The 17,552-nt window shown below is 44.0% G+C and overlaps 2 protein-coding genes across 2 annotated transcripts; one reads left to right on the forward strand and one right to left on the reverse strand.

Annotated features, from left to right (window-relative positions):
• The first annotated feature begins 7,665 nt into the window (after positions 1-7,665).
• LOC117850340 (probable receptor-like protein kinase At1g11050) lies at positions 7,666-11,046 on the forward strand. Its single transcript, XM_072292774.1, has 2 exons — positions 7,666-9,762; positions 9,887-11,046. Exons 1-2 carry the CDS (start codon positions 7,808-7,810, stop codon positions 9,936-9,938), a joined length of 2,007 nt encoding a protein of 668 aa, XP_072148875.1. The 5' UTR covers positions 7,666-7,807; the 3' UTR covers positions 9,939-11,046.
• On the reverse strand, positions 10,070-12,500 carry LOC117850341 (MADS-box transcription factor 4). Its single transcript, XM_034732170.2, has 7 exons — positions 12,038-12,500; positions 11,852-11,918; positions 11,692-11,753; positions 11,506-11,605; positions 11,376-11,405; positions 10,864-10,908; positions 10,070-10,381 (listed from the first exon to the last, which is right to left on the reverse strand). The coding sequence occupies exons 1-7, from the start codon at positions 12,223-12,225 to the stop codon at positions 10,226-10,228; spliced, it is 648 nt and encodes a 215-aa protein (XP_034588061.1). The 5' UTR covers positions 12,226-12,500; the 3' UTR covers positions 10,070-10,225.
• Between the last annotated feature and the right edge of the window lie 5,052 nt (positions 12,501-17,552).

Here is a 17,552-nt window from a genome sequence, read left to right on the forward strand (position 1 = left end):
TACCTTTTGGGGTTCTTGAAGGTGTATGACACATTTGGCTTGGGGCTTTTTAATGTATTGCTTGAATCTATGGAGTCCTTAGGCCTAAATATTAGTGACATAAGGGGTCAAGGCTATGACAATGGTTCTAATATGAAAGGAAAATACAAAGGGGTAAAAACACAGTTAATTGAGATCAATCCAAGAGCATTGTATATGCCATGTGCATGCCATAGTCTAAATCTTACTCTTTGTGATATGGCAAAATCTAGTGGGAAAGCTGTTTGATTTTTTGGAATTGTTCAACGCATATATGTATTATTTGCTGGTTCTACGAAAAGGTGGAATGTTTTACTTAAACATGTTCCTAGTCTAAATGTGAAATCATTGTCCAATACTCATTGGGAGAGTCGAATCAAAAGTGTTACAGCAATAAGATATCAAGCTACTGAGTTAAGATATGCGTTTTCTGAGTTACATCATGCTTCTGACATTGAACCTAAGGATAGAAGTGATGCAAAAAATTTATTTGATGCACTTGGCAGCTTTGAGTTTCTACTTGGTATGGTTATCTGGCATGATATTTTATTTGCTGTAAATAAAGTGAGCAAGAAGTTGCAATCACCAGCCATGTGCATTGACTCTACTTTGAAGCAAATACAAGGTATAACGCAATACTTTGAGAATTACAGAAATGAGAGGTTTTCTTCTAGTCTGATCATCACCAAAGGTATTGCAATAGACATGGGTGTAGAGGTATCATTTCCAGAAACACGTCGTGCTACGAGGAAGAAACAATTTGATGAAAGTAATTGCCAAGAAGAAATTCTTGAAGCTGAGAATGCTTTTGAAGTTGAATATTTTTTTTATTTTGGTTGATATGGCGATCGCTTCTTTGAAGAACAGATTTGAAGAATTCATGGTGTTTAAAGATATATTTAGATTTTTTATGAGCTCAAGTACTTTGAAGTCATTAAATGATAATAATCTTGAAGAATGTTGCACTAAATTTGCAAAAACTTTTTCTTTTGATGGTTCATCTGATGTTGAGGTATATGATCTTATTTATGAATTAAAGATTATGAAATTCACTTTGCTAGATGGTGTAATGTCTGCTATGGAGATTTTTGAGCATGTTAGAGATGTGGATTGTTATCCTAATATCTTAATTGCTTACCGACTCTTATTTACTGTGCCTGTGACTGTCGCATCGGCTGACTAAAGTTTTTCAAAGTTGAAGTTACTGAGGAACTATTTGAGGTCAGCAATGACTCAAGAGAGGTTAAATGGTTTGGCAACATTATGCATCGAGAAGAAATTGTTGGATAAGATTGACATCAACCCTATCATAAGTGACTTTGCAACGAGGAATGTTAGAAGCAACTTTTAAGATAATATGTATAATTATTTGATATGAATATTGCTTTTAGATACATTTAAGTATTTATTGGTAACATTCCATATATATTTGTTATAATATTTGTATTAAAGGGTCCCGAGTTTTACTTTTGCCCCGGTCCTCCCAAATCTCAGGATCGGCCCTGGTCGGAGTAGAAGGAGGCAGGAGCGCGATGACTAGCACGGGCGAAGGCGGTGAGCGAGGCGGCTGCTAGCAAGGGCCGAGGCTGAGCTTCACGACGAGCTGCAGCATGAAGGGGGGGCGGAGGGGGGGGGGGGCTGCCGCAGGGCGGGGGAATAGCGCGAGCTCGCCACAGGTTACCAGCATGAGGTGAGGTCAATGGCAGCCACCGGCGCAAGTGCAAGCGGGGCATCGCCATTGGGCCCTCATTGCGGAGCCGATCGGGATGCGATCATAGGCGTGGGGTGGAGGCGAGTAGGAGCTCGCCACTCGCCGGGATGGCCAGTGCAGGGTCAGAGCTCGCCACGTGCGGGGGCGAGAGGTGGCGCACGCGGGTGGAGTCAAGGAGGGTCAGAGCTTGCCTAGTGGGTGGCCGACGCGGGGATGAAGGGATGTGTGGCGAGGTGAGCGGTTAGAGGGAGAAGGGTGGGAGAGGACGAAGATAACACTAATGTGTGGGTCCTACTGCCACATGTCATCCACGTCAGCTAAACCACCAACTAAAATCATAAATAGTCAAACATGGACGGTTTTAACAGTTAGGTGGTCAAAGATTACTGGTTTTTTTCAGTGATTGAAACCAAATTGAGGCAATAGTGGATGGTCAAAAATGGACTTTTTCCTTATTAAATATATTTGAAAAAATTAGAACACATATTCATTTATTAAATATTGGAAAAACTCTGAATTCCTACCCTCAAGTGTAACCAATGTCTGGATAACCCCCTAAAGTATTTTTTGGTTCACTTTACCCCCTAAACTATGCCATTTGGTTCAATTTACCCCTTAACATAATTTATCTTTTTTTCTCCATGCACAAGTGGAGTCTTAAGTTCAAATTTTGTAAGATGATAGCAGACATCATAAGACATGTTAGAAAAATATATCATAATTTTTTTATCATTATTTTGGTAGGGTATGATATTTAATAATAAAATTTATCCTTGAGATACAAAAATATATAAAAAATAATGATAAAAATTCATAAAATATTCTTTTAATAAAGATTATGATGTCCACTACCACCCTACAAAGTATGAAATTAAAATTCAACTTGTGTATGGATAAACAAAACGTACAAATTGCATTATGGGGTAAGTTGAACCAAATTGCATAGTTTAAGGGGTAAATTGAACAAAAACATAGTTTAGACTTTCACTATACTTGAAGGGAGTAATTTCAACTTTTTCCTTAAAAAATTCTAACACGCAATACACATAAGCTGCATAGTCATCTTTATCCAGTTGTAATTGACTTTATTTGGTAATTAACTTATAGACCTTTTCACAGATATTCATAGTGTCTTTTCTTTTTTGCATTGCATGATTGCATCTCTGTATATGTTTAAGTTTAAATTAACCTTTAGTTTGAATTGTGTTTCTAAATAGAAATCCATACGCTCATTTCTTCCTCTATATATGCATACATGATCTAAATAGTGATACATATCATGCATATATACTTTAAGTTATTATTTTCCATATTAACGATGATAAAAATAGATAATTTAAAATTATATATTCAGCATGTTTTAAATAAAATTTTAATAAGAACATACATATGTAATTCATATTCAAATTTTGAAAATTACTTTAAATTATCTTAAATAAAAGCTAATGGCGGTAAATTAGATGTAAATTTAAGGGCAGATGTTTTTTAATTTTTGTGAGAATTTTTAGGATTTATGTTTTCCCTTTAATTTGTCTTGTTAGGATCAACGTGAAAACTTCATAAGAAGTCTCCAATTAAATATTTTATGATAAAGGTGTGATATGTTGTCATCACTTATGAGTTGCTTGAGTTGTTGGGGAAGAAAAACAAACGAGACATAAAATAAAGGAGAGTAGTGCGATATCTTGATCGAATAGACTCAAATCTCAAATACTAGAATGTTGATAATCGCACAATTGTTGTAAAGACAACATATTGTTAACACATTGTAAGTATAGTCCATAATACTCCTCAACACAATACACACATTAGTGGTGACAATTTTTTAGCTTCATACTTGTTCATTTGGGTATTTTTAAGATCAAGTGGAATCACAGGTTACAAATCTTACTAGGAAGATGCAATGGATGCTTTAATATAAGCAATTTTTTGATCTCTTAAGTCTAGATAAGGTTCAATTTGGATGAGCTAAAGCTAAAGGCTAAACTTTAGCCCATTCTATTTGGAGACATGGTTAATGGATGGAACTAAAGTCTATATGATATCACAGTTCTTCCTATTTCTCCCTCCCTCCTCCACAAAGTTGGGGGAGGGGGTATTTGGTCTTTTTTCAAAATGTTAATTTCTATTAGCACTCATTAGCTCATCTCTCTCAGCTAAAGTTTAGACAACGTCTTAGAACTTGGCACTTCGGCTAAGATGAGTCAGTATAAAAGTCTAGCACTTGCATCCATCAGTACATGAATATAAACATGACTTAAGTTTGTATGGTATCCTCAAACTTTTATACAATAACTTGCTAGCGTGCACAGGAACGGGAAGGGGTAAGGCATTTTATACAATAACTTGCTAGTGTGTACAAGAACACGGGAAGGGGCATGTGCCCTAAGCCTTTTTAGTTGCATAGTATTAGAAAAAATTATAAATATGATACTCTATTTACTAGTTGTGTTATTGATGATATCTAATTACCCCTATTGTAATGTCTATTTTCAAATGAACTTCCGGTAGTGAAGAGTATCTTGGTCCCCTAAGTGGGTTTTGGTGAATTAATGATACAAGCTTAAGTTTCTAATGAACTTTCAAGTGCATGAGCAGGTTTAAAAGGATTGGTGGACATGTAGCACTTGTAGATGACCCTCAAAATGGAAATGAATGAATACGGGGCATACCTTGAAAGGCTAAATGTATTTTCGGTTTGAATGTAAGTATAGAAATGCCGTACTATTAAGAGGGATGCGTAATCTTTGGTCTTTACGTTAAAAAAAGTGCTCAAGATGACATAACCAACCTATGAGAGACACCTTGCACCTGCACTTCATTTGGGAAATACTTAGAATGGTGCTGATTTGATAGTTCCAAAACTTTCAGTGGAAGTTCCGAAGTCTCCGGAGAAAGTTTCGAAAATCTCTAGAACTTAACATTCCAACGGCTAGTTTTCAGTGAACGGGTATAAATACCCTCTCACCCTCTCCCACAGTAACTCTCTTGACCTAACTTTGTGCTGAGATGTTCAGAAACATTGAAAGCCCCCCTCTTTACTCCCCTTTGGCATTCTTGGTGAGATTTGGTGGGGATTTAAGGAGGGATTAGAGAGAGAGAGAGAGCAAGGGAGAGTGCTAGTGAGCTGATTTCCTATCTCTTGAACACCTTGTTCTTCGTTAAGCTGGTGATTTCGTATTTGTTACTCTTAGAGCTTCAAGATCCTAGCCGGCTAGGCGTTGCCCATGGAGCATCCAAGCTTGTGGTTGCCTACGGGAAGTTTGTATTACCCCGACAATTGTGTAAGTGAATCTAGCTTGATCTTTGTGGTCGCTAGAGTGAGAAAAGTGGCTTAGGTGTGAAAAGCCCACCCTTTGTGGGTTCCTCAATGGAGACATAGGCTTCAAGTGTGGAGCTGAACTCCGGTAAACAAATCCTTGTGTCTCTTGTGCTTGTTGTTCTTCATTTCGTTCATATTCAAGCATAGAACATATTTCTAGGGTTTATGCTCGGTTTACTTTTCTAGAAGGTTGCTAGCTCTTTTATCTTGTCCCTAAGGCTCAGTATAGCCTGTTGCATAACCTATATTTGACGATTTACTTTTGGTCAAGCATTTCATAAAGTTGTAGTTCAATCTTGTAAATCTCCGAAGAATCTGCAGATTTCTGATAAAATTGTTCAAAGTTGTGTACAATTTTCAGGTTTGACTATTCACCCCCTCACTAGTCAACATTCTAGATCCTTTCACGTAGTTTATTAGAAGAATGCTTGATCAAGCATGTTACATATTATTTCATTTTTTTTCTTATATACAAGTACATGGTCATGCCGTGTTTGTTGTTTGGTTGGAAAATATTTTATTATTTAAATATGTATAATATGTAACCACCTAACCTAGAGCAACAACTCAAAATGAAACCACAAGATAGGTTTTTGACCTAAACATGAACTATATGCACAAATTCTGGTACACACCTATTTAGGTGTATGTGACATTTAATAGCTGTATGCATCACTAGTTGATCTAGAGTTCGGGAGTTATATTCTTTATCTATAAAAGTATGAATTAAATAACCATGTCGCTAAAATAAAAGGAACGTACTACATTACAAATCAAGGAACACAATTACTCAATACTATTTTCTATGGTAGATATCATCCAAACATGACCACAAAGGTATTGGAACATCCTCAGGCAGTGTGGTTATACCTTCTATTTGACAAACAACCTTCAATTTTAGCTTTGACTTTGCTTGTTATATAGTCTTTTACCATGTAAAAAGAATCCCCCTCCATCCATCGCTTTATTTTTAATATAATGCTACGACTCCCCATGTTTCACTATGGCTGTTGTGCTCTTTATTTTTCATGAGCAAGTAAAGTTTGGGGGAGGAGTTATCCTTTCCTCTTTTTTATATAAAAATGAACATTATGGAATTAATTGACGCCATAGACAAACGTAGTAAAATGATGGAGTATATTAGTTGCTTTATATTCATGTAAACTTGTACTCCCTCCATCCCAAATTATTTATGAATCTAGAAAAGTCAAAAGAACCAGTAATTTGGAATGTTAGGAGTAGTTTGGAGAACGAAGGATAGCTCAAAAAAATCAAACAACCATGGTCATCCTTTAAATACAATGGTGTACATATGTATTATAATAGAAATTTGTTATTTTCAGAAGAAAACTTCCAGCATACTCCCTCTAGTTTTTCTACATGTCACATTTGGTTTGTCCTAAGTTAAAGTTATCCAATTTTGACCAATTTTATATAAAAATATAACAACATCTATACTAGCAAATATATACACAATCAAAATATATTCCATGATGAATTTAATGAAACAAATTTGATGTTATAGATGTTGCTCTATTTTTCTATAAATTTGGTTAAAATTGGACAAGTTTGACTTACGACAAACCTAATGTGACATGTAAAAAAGAATGGAGGGAGTACTTAGGATTTAGGGTCGCTCCAGACCAATGCTAGATCTGTCTATAGTTTTGGAGATCCTACGTGACAAAAAATGTCTCTGGTTTTGGAGATCCCACATGGTGAAGAATGTTCTTCATCAGCAGTGGTTTTTAAAAGTATTCTCTATTGATGAAAGTTTTTTTTTTCAAATCACATAGATGTAGACGCTCACAAACACGTATGGACACTCGCTCCTACGAACACACGCACGTAATACTACCCCATGAGCACCTCCGGAAGACTGAGCCGGCAAATCTTCAGGATTGACGAAGTCACTACTAGCGCATCACTGTCGATGTGCATATCGGCTAAAAGAATAACGCCAGTTAAATCCTGGAATAAATTTACCACTAAAAGAATAGCGCCCGTTAAATCCTGGAATAAATTTAGGAAAATACGAGAACTCGAATCCTGATGGACAGGTTACAACACAAAGGAACCTCACCAGCTGAGCTACGCTGAGTCACCTATTGATGAAAGTTATTCGACATAAGCTATTGAAAGTTTCCTTCATCAAAACAAATTAATCCGAAATATATCTTTTATAAAGTGTTCTTATATTGTTATTTTTTCGAAAACATTGTTACGTCGCATTTTAGTTTAAAATATTTTTGCGAAACTGCTCTAATTGTACAACATATGAGCGTGCTCACCTTTTAAAATTTTGGAATATGCTCCCACAATTAGCCGCTACCCATGTTTGACACGTCACCATGCAGCCCCCCAAATCAACGCCACGTCACCCGAACCGCTGGCACAACTCACAAGACGTGATTGCGTTCTCCCCGCCACCACAACCGCGGTCGTCGACCACCTGCCCGGCCACTCATTTCCTGCGGCCTTCCGGCGAGCCGGCGCACGCCTTCCCAACCACGTCCCCTTCAATCCGACGCCCACGACCACCTACCCGACCCCACCCGTCATACTCCGCGGACCGCACAAAAAAAATCCGCGCGCGATATTAAAGGCGGATAAAGAACTCGTGCACGCAATGGCTTAGCCGCCGCCCCATTTTACCACTCCTTGTCTCACTCTCCGCCCCCGACGTCAGCCGAGAAGGAGCAGAGCTCCTGCTCCTCCGCCACTCGCAGCCGGGCGCGCGCCAACCGCTCCCGGAAATGCCGAGCCCGAAGATGCTCAGGCCTCTTTCGCTCCTCGTCGTCCTCCTCTTGCTCGTCGACTCGCCGGCGCGTGCCGCGGGGGCGGGCGGCGGCGGCGGAGGGAACGCGACGTCGGAGCCGTGCCCGCTCGACCTGGGCTACGTGCGCACGTTCCCGTGGGACCCGACGCCGTGCGCGGGGGCGGCGCCCAACATGACGGCCTGCTGCCAGACGCTGCTCTCCCTGCTCGGCATCGGCCTCGCCGAGCGCCTCCGCGCCACGGGCCGGTTCCGCCTCCCGTCCGCGGCCGCCTCGGAGGCCTGCCTCGACGGCGTCTCGGAGCTGGTCTCCGGCGCGCCGGCGGGCCTCCCGGGCTCGTCCCTGGTGCCGAAGTGCTTCCCCGACCCGGACCAGCTCGCCATCACCCCGTCCTACTGCGCCGGCGTCTCCACCATTGCGGAATTCGAGGCCGCCGTCGGGAACGACTCCGTCCAGGCCCTGAACTCCTCCTGCGGCCCCGACCTCTCCTCGCCGGCTACCTGCTCCCAATGTTACGCGGCTGGTGTCGCCGCCACCGCGCACCTCACCACCGCCGCGGCCAACGATAGCAAGTCGGAATCCTGCTTCTACCTCTCCGTCCTCTACGCCGCCGGTGTATCCAACGCCGCCGGTCCCACCTACCCACCCACCGCGGCCTGCGCCTTCGGCCTCGGCCTCTCCTCCCTTCCCTCCTCGCCGTCCAAGTCCAACAACGCGGCCATCTACGCCACCACCATCCCAATCGCCTTCGTTCTCCTCGCATCGCTCCTCGCCTTCTTTCTTTGGAGGAAGCGGAGGCATGGCAATAGCAAGAAGAAGAAGAAGAACCCCAAGATCTGTGAAGAGGGGTCGGCGGAGCGGCGGTCGCACCCGCGGCCCAACACCGGCTCGATTCTCTTCGACATTGCCGAGCTCGCCAAGGCCACCAATGGCTTCGCGGAGCGCAACCTCGTCGGCCGCGGCGGGTTCGGGGCCGTCTACCGCGGCGTGCTGGCGGACGGGTCCGTGGTCGCCGTCAAGAAGATGCTGGACCCGGACATGGAGGGCGGGGACGAGGAGTTCACCAACGAGGTGGAGATCATCAGCCACCTCCGGCACCGGAACCTGGTGCCGCTTCGCGGCTGCTGCATCGCCGACGACGACATCGAGGAAGGGAAGCAGAGGTTCCTCGTCTACGACTTCATGCCCAACGGCGCGCTCGAGGACTTCATCTACAGGGACAAGGAAGCGGCGGCGAAGCTGCCACCGTTGACCTGGGCGCAGCGGCGGAGCATCATCCTGGACGTGGCGAGGGGCTTGGAGTACCTGCATTACGGCGTCAAGCCGGCGATCTACCACCGGGACATCAAGGCGACCAACATCCTGCTCGACGGCGAGATGCGCGCGCGCGTGGCGGACTTCGGCCTCGCCCGGCGGAGCCGCGACGGGCAGTCCCACCTGACGACGCGCGTCGCCGGGACGCACGGCTACCTGGCGCCGGAGTACGCGCTCTACGGGCAGCTCACGGAGAAGAGCGACGTGTACAGCTTCGGCGTCCTGCTCCTCGAGATCATGAGCGCGCGGCGCGTGCTTGACATGACGTCGCCCGCGGGGCCCGTGCTGATCACCGACTGGGCGTGGACGCTCGTCAAGGCCGGGCAGGCGAGGGAGGTGCTCGACGAGGCGCTGTCCACCGCCGAGAGCCCCCGGAGCGGGGTCATGGAGAAGTTCGTGCTCGTGGGGATCTTGTGCGCGCACGTGATGGTGGCGCTCCGGCCGACCATCGGCGATGCGGTGAGGATGCTGGAGGGGGACATGGACGTGCCGGAGCTGCCGGACAGGCCGCTGCCGTACGGGCACAGCCTCATGTTCAGCGAAGCCGGAAGCAACTTCAGCGCCTCGCCGGCGTTCAGTGGCCCGCTGGCCCCGTTCATAGACAATGGGGACATGCTCAGGTGATGAACCGGGGCGAAATTTTCTGATTGATCGCAAAATCTAGCTAAAAGTTACGAGGGATGTAGGTAGTGATTGTAAGTGCTGCTGTTTCTTGATTAAAATTCATTTGTATAATGCATTCAGTTGGCAAAGGAACGACATCGTATCCATTTCTGCTGCTTCTGTTTTCCAATGACCATCAGTCACCAGCCAGAACCGAGATCAAACAAGCATAAGGTACCAAGTTAATCGCACATTTCAGTCCTAATGCCGGCATCATTAGGACATGGACCGGCATTAGCCTACCAAAGTTAAAAGAGACGCACACGACCGCATCGGAGTAATTGAAAGACAACATTGTTCATCCAGACTGACATGAAAAGAAAGATACAGAGCCAACGCTGAACGATGAAACACAAGCTAGAAGATGCAGGTGTAGAGCTTCAGTTCAGAGCGGCATAGTAGGAGGATTCAGAAGCCTCGCTACTCGTCTTCCTGCAGGTTGGGGTGGCTGGGCTGCACCCGGAAGGTGAACGGCATCTGGGAAGTGAAGTCCCTGTCGTGCTGGACCTGGTGGTACCCGATCTCCAGCTCCCTCATGCCGCCGCTCAGCTCCACATCCTGTTGGTGCTGGTAGGCCTGAAAACAAGAGAGGAAAAAAACTCATTATGTTCTGAGCTTTCAGGTTTCTTTCAGCAACTGCAGAATGAGGTTACTCTTACTAAATCTGAGCTACTGTGGATTTTGGAAGATTGTTAATATGCATTACATAGAGATTCACTGATTCAGAACACATAAATGGTAGTAACGGGAAAAATGCAATCAGAAAACTAATTCGTTTGGGATTTATCTGGTTAGTTGGGTCTTGGGTGGGTAACAGGGTAAGGCTGAATGGTCATCCTGCCTGAATACCAATAGGTGAGCTAACCGCGCTAGAACTAGACCTAAAACCAAGAATTTCCATGGCCTAGGAAGAATTCCTGAGCTTGGAGTGCAGGTTTTCTTCAGTTAGCTCAGCACATTGAATTTGTTCAGAATTTTGCATACTGATTCGAAGTGAAAAGGAGAAAACAAGGAATGGTCAAGCAAATGTTCAACTGCTATCCAGAAGGGGGAATTACCATCCTAAAAGACAGCAGCTTGTGCTCGTCCTCCAGCATCTTCCCCTGCAATCAGTTACAAAAGGCCATTAATGATCAGAAGCTGTAATGTTTTTTCTTTATCAGGATCTGTAAACATATTTTCACTCTAGAAATACTCAACGACTTCCATCAAAAGGAAAAAGTAAAAAAATGGTTTCTCCATGATCTACAGACTACACAGTTAGGCCTCATTTGTATACTAGGGTGTCATATCGGATGTTCGGATGCTAATTAGGAGGACTAAACATGAGCTAATTACAAAACTAATAGCAGAACCCCTAGGCTAAATCGCGAGATGAATCTATTAAGCCTAATTACTCCATCATTAGTGAATGGTTACTGTAGCACCACATTGTCAAATCATGGACTAATTAGGCTTAATAGATTCGTCTCGTGATTTAGCCTAGGAGTTGTGCAATTAGTTTTATAATCACATCCAATGTGACAGCCCTTACGAACATAAAGACAGGATTCAAGTTTGGAGCTCGTACATTCCTCTTGTGCATCTTCCAGTGCTCCATCTACAACAAAACAACGAAATGAAACCAACATCAGAAACAAGACCGTGGCCTAATATACTTTACACTACATGCGAGCTGGAGCCAACGGATGAAGTATTGCCTGTTTGTCGCGCAGGTTGGTCTGCCCGTTCTGGAGCGCCTCCTCGATGGCGATCAGCTCCCTGGGCTGCAGGGAGTTCAGATCCTCGCCTTTCAGATGCCTGCACCGTCACAAGGCACGCGTCACCACAATCACAACATGAACTGAGCAAGAAATTGGAACCAGATCTTGAACAGAAACACCGACCTGAGCTCAATCTGCATGTTGTCGTTCTCCTTCTTGACCCTGTCGATCTCTGCACTCAGGCTCTGAAACATTTCGGAGCTTCAGTATCTGAACCACTAATCTGCTCGTGGTACTGAAACAAACCAAAGAAAGGGGGAAAACGAAACAGAAGTGCGTGCACCTTGTGCTTCTCATCCCACAGTATCTTCCCGGAGTTGGTCTGGTACTTCTCCAAGATCCTTGACAGCCTGCACGATCAGACAGAAGTTTTACGTTTTAATTTGCGATTAGTTCCAATAACAAAAACAGAGAGAAAGAAGAACGATAAAGTAGGCCAAGAAGATAATGGAGAGCTAGGGATACACACGAGGTCCTGGGGGAGCAGTAGTCGTAGAGCTTGCCGCCGCTGGAGAAGATGACGACGCCGACCTCGGCGTCGCAGAGCACGCCGATCTCGCGGGCCTTCTTGACTAGCCCGGCCCGGCGCTTGGAGAAGGTCACCTGGCGGTTGGTGGAGTTCTCGATCCTCTTGATCTCGATCTTGCCGCGCCCCATCCTCAGCTCCTCCGCTACCAGAGGGATCCGCACGCAGCAAGGGCTCAGCTCAACGAAGAAGCGACACCAGCCGGCACCACTCCCTTCTTCTTCCTCCTCCCCGTGAGCTTTCTGCTGAAATTGCGGGGGATCTTTATGCCGGAGGTGATGGCACTAGTGGATTTCCATGGACCGAGGAGTAAAGGAGAGGCCGCCATGGAGGGAAGGGAGGTCAGGGTGCTTTCGCGCCGGTGCAGGATTGCAGGGCCGGAAATGGAATTATGGAAACGGCTAGCGTGGGCGTGGCGTGTTTTTTTTTTTTGGGGGGAGGGGGTGGGGTTGGGGTGGGGGGGGGGGGGGGGGGGGGGGGGGTTTGTTTACGTTCGCATGTCGGCATGCGACCGGTGCTGACAAGGTTTGCTTGAGAGGAGGGAAAACTGGGAGAGAAGTTCTCTGGGCTCACGTGGGCCATAATTTTATCAGGTCACCTGGGCTCTCCCCCCAAAACTTTGCGGGCCCACCCAATTGTACAAATGGGGCCCGAGATTCGAATCCGAGCCGCGCGATAAACCACTGGACCTCTCAGCGACTCAGCGCGCGCCGCGCCTGCTTGCGATAAACCACAGGTCCACCGCCCCCCGTTTCGACCGATCAAAGCCTCAAGCAGCTCTTCCAACTTTCAACTGCTACGACGTTCTGCTGCAAGATACAATAGTCTGAAGATTGCATGCTCAGTACTAGTTTGAAAGATTACATTCTCAGTAATTTCAGAAACCATCCTTAAAAGATGTTCAGCTGACCAGAAAGATTCGAGTCCAAATACAACTTCCGGTACAATATTACGCGTCGAACTGGGAGGAGTCAATCACGAGGCTCATGGGCTGCCGCGCTTTTTTCTGCAAAAGATCGGCTAGGTCTGTATTTTTTGCTCGTTTTTTTCACTCTTCATCATTACACTAGTTTTTTCTCTGCAAAAAGAATATTTTCACCCACTATTTCTCTTGTCACACAAAAAACGAGATTGATTGTATAAAAATTCATGGCGGACGGGTGATAGAAAAATAGCTGAAGTTTTTGGTAAACACTCCTAAACAATAAAATTATGAAGATAATAGATTGGTTGACTCTATGAATAAAAGTATTTTTTTTAAACAAACCAGGCAGGAGGGCTGCCGATTATATTAAAAAGAAGAAAACTCAAATTGGGTAAACGCATTCAACACACAGCAATAGCCATAGGTTCATTTTATCACAACATCATCTACTTCGAAGGCCACGAAACCTTGCAGCAGCACAGCTGCAGGAGGCACAAGTCTGAAGACTGACTGAATCCAAGCTCAGTGAGTTCCAAAACCAAAACGAGCATCCCAGGCGATCTACAGAAGCAGAGCCTACACCGGAAAGATTACTCGAGTCCAAACGCAACTTCTGATACTAAGCATTGCCACAACCGTGACATATGCATCAAAACAGATCAGAGACGCAATGAGTGCAGATCTCAGCTCACTGGCTCACCCGCGGGCCTCATCCCGGCGCACCTCGAACGCTTGCCCTGGCTCATACTCATAGGCTGTCTTGGGCATCCATGGCTTGTAGGCTCCATCATGGCATAAGTTCTGCAGAGAGAGAGAAGGTTTGCCTTTAGTCTGATATGCCTTCAACATAACAAGTCAACAGAAAAAAGGAATGTCGGCAGATCTGAAATGGTGATACACTTGGTAACATATATCTGATGTGAAGCAAGAAATAGAGTGACAGCCAAACTGATTGTCTTTTTATGTCTATATGTAAAATGCTAAATACATTATTACAGCCTTCTTTTAACCAAGATTGCACTAGGCAAGTTTGGATGGCATTGAGATAAAGTAAACCAAAAAGTAACCTGCATGTAATTTACTCAGTTTATATGAAAGAATCAAGGGAAAACCATTCCAACATTGAATGAGTGAAATAAGCGCAAATCTCTGCATTCAGTTTCTTTCTCGTTCATAATGCAAAGCTATAATACAAAGACTATACATGTTCTCTAAAAGGAAAGGTCAGTAAACATCACTGTTAGAGTTTACCGTGAAACTCACCCCCGGCGGACTTGGAAGGCGCGCACACAAAAAGAAATGAACAATTGAGTTTGGTGTTGCACTAACCGGGCAGCTTTTCTCCTTGCATTATATGAGTATTTAAAGAGAAAAATTAGTGTAACTCATGGATTATTAAGCTAGCCTATTTACACGGCATACAAATCATGCCATCCCATAATAGGGGTGGATCCAACGCGGGGGCTGGGGGGCTGGAGCCCCTCTACCCCATGGATCCCATAGAGCCCTTCAAAGCATCCCCCTACAAATTTCAGCCATAGATGAAAAGAAGGAAGAAGAAAAGGAGGAGGAAGAAGAAGGGAAAGAGAGGAGGGAGGAAGAAGGGGAAGATGAGCCCCCTCTAATCTTTGGCCTCAGATCCACCCCTGCCCATAATCAACACTAATGCCGACATGACATGCTGTTACTTCACCTTCACGAAGGAAACAGCAAAAGACTAAACAAAATTAAAGACACAATCAAGATGGTCATCAAGCGTTATTTGTAACAATCACCTTGAACCAGAAGAAGAATTTTCTCAGTAGGCTCAGTCTCTCATCACGGCCAGCTGACTTTATTTGCACAGCAAGATCTGCATGATTTACCAAACATCAGTTTTGCTCACGAAGTACTATATGCAACAAACCAATTACTCTCTTCTTGCATTTTTTTAGGTTAATAAAGCAATGAAACAAGAGCCTTCAAAACTGCTAAGAGGACCATAAGTTAATGCTCTATTCCCTAATGTGAATATATTTATGTTGTGTCAAATAGGCACCATGCAGTGAAGTTAATAATCTAGATCTCAGTTCATAGAAGAAAGCCTCGAGTAAAAATAAAACCAAGGTTTCTTGTTCGATGTGGTATGCTATATATCATTTTATTGTGGTTATAAACTAGTGTGAGACAACCAAGCTAGCTTGCTAAGTTCCAAATGGATGTCGATGATCCATAGAGTAAAGGAATAAAACTTAAATTTCGAAATTCCACTATTACTTTAGATGATGGGAGAATAATACCATACAGATCAATAAGGTGAAGCTACTGCATCATTTTAATGTGGTTATAAACTAGTGTGACTGTGTGAGACAACCAAGCTTGCTAACTTCCAAATGGATGTCAATGATCCATGGAGTGAAGGAATAAAACTCCAATTTCGAAATTCCACTGTTACTTTAGATGATGGGAGCATAATACCATACACTGCTCAAGTGCTTGTAAAACTAGAAGTCCTAATGGCACACCTTTCTTGAGTCTTAGTCCAAATAGAATTTTAATCACCGCACAATAATTAAGCTAAAAACAGTTGCCATCGTCCTAACTAAGTAATTTTGAAAACCCCCAAACTGACTAAATTACCTGGGTGGTAATCAAGGTAGGATCGACCAACTTTTCCTGAAGCATAGATCTTTTGTCGGGTAGCTTTCCTCCAAAGCTCTTCATGTTCATTCTGATCATATGGACGACTTAAAAAAACATTGAGTTTTTCATCAAACATAGAGGAGCCACCATAGCTAAGAACAGAACTCACCTTTTATGCGCCCCATTTTATCCCGGTTTAAAGTTGGCTCGGGACAAAAGGTTCACCAACCGGGACCAAAGCTTGGTCACTGGTGGGAGGCTCACCAACCGGGACCTTTTATCCTGGTTGCAAAGGCTAATGGAAAAAAAAAAGACCCTGAGAGGCCTTTTATCCCGATTTGAAACACCAACCGGGATAAAAGACCCCCCTTTTATCCCGGTTGGTGTTTCAAACCGAGATAAAAGGGTCACCAACGGGGTGGCTGAAAGAGGACTAAATCCCTCGAACCCTTTTATCCCGGTTTGTAATACCAACTGGGATAAAGGGATCCCCCACGAGTTAATACAAAAGGATTGCATCCACTATATAGTTAGATGTGCTGTGTAGGTGGGATGGCAAGGAAGCTACACGCGAGGCTGGAGGTTGTGGGTTCGAATCCCACGCAGCGCGCACGCGCATATTTCGCGTGAAAAATCGTGTGACTTGTGACGTGCGCGTGTGGGGGGCCCCTCCCGGGATTTTTTTTGCAACGCCTGGCATGGTGACCTGTTTTGTCCCGGTTGGTATTACGGTTGAGTGACCCGGGACAAAAGACCCCCCCTTTTATCTCGGTTGGTTTATCCCGGATGGATTTTCGGGATATTTGCATCCTACCAACCGGGACTAATACCGAGTTCTCTACCAATGGAGGAGCTCCTTGATTATTTTTGCATGCCAGCTATTAAATAATTAAACAGCATCATATAACGAGAACATCATAAGTTATTGAGAAGAAAACTTACTTTTATATCAGAAGGTTCGATGTAAAGTACACGTCCGTGCTCATCAGTTGTGCAGACTAAATCATGACCATTCAAATTCTTTGAAGAAGGCACGACATGGTCCCCGCTTGGCACATCATACGTAAATGCATTCTCATCTTTGCTTAAACATTCCATGAGACGTTTATAACTTGGTTCTATTTCTGGATCATCCAGGCTACTTAGATGGTCAAGTATCGATCTCTGGAAGGGTGATGGTGCATTGGATGTATCGTCCACCTCATACCTCGTAGAATCAGGCAAGCCGTGGTCCCCATTTGGCACATCAGGATGAGGGACGGATATCTCAACTTCATTTAAATGTTCTGGATAAAATCCAACACTTGGCTCTACTTCTGACATGTCCATGTCATCAAGCAACTTGCCCTTGTTGCTTGATGATCCACTCATTGTTTTCATGGACTTCTTCTGGCATTTCCCTTCAAAACTAACTTTGCTAATATAACGTTTGGGATAAAGCTCATAACTTGTATCTATTATTGAAACCTTTGTACCAGTTCGACCGACAACCAACTTGCTCATGTTGCATGATGATATCTTCATGGTTTTCTTGGTCTCCATCCGTAACCTACAAGCATCATCGGCAACAGTTAGTAACTAGTGCCTACAAAGAAATTCTCAATTTTAGAGTAACCAGGAAATTTCAAGGCAACATCATGAAAGTAGCAAAAAACATCATGCAATCCAACATATAATCCAATAATAAAGACCTAATGCATAAAGGCATAAATATCTATTTTTCCCAACAGAAAAACCATTAAGTGCTAATTCCGAATTTTATAGAGTCTGGATGCAAGGTGTGAACAATGCAAATTTCACGCAAAAAATGGAAAGACAATCAAGTGATGACGGCATATGGGTAGTTTCATGAAAGAGACATTGGAGATGGGTTTGAAAAAACTAGCTATCATATATAAGTATCCATGGTAA

Source organism: Setaria viridis, chromosome 3 (assembly GCF_005286985.2).
Source record: "Setaria viridis chromosome 3, Setaria_viridis_v4.0, whole genome shotgun sequence".
Classification (NCBI taxonomy): Eukaryota; Viridiplantae; Streptophyta; class Magnoliopsida; order Poales; family Poaceae; genus Setaria; species Setaria viridis.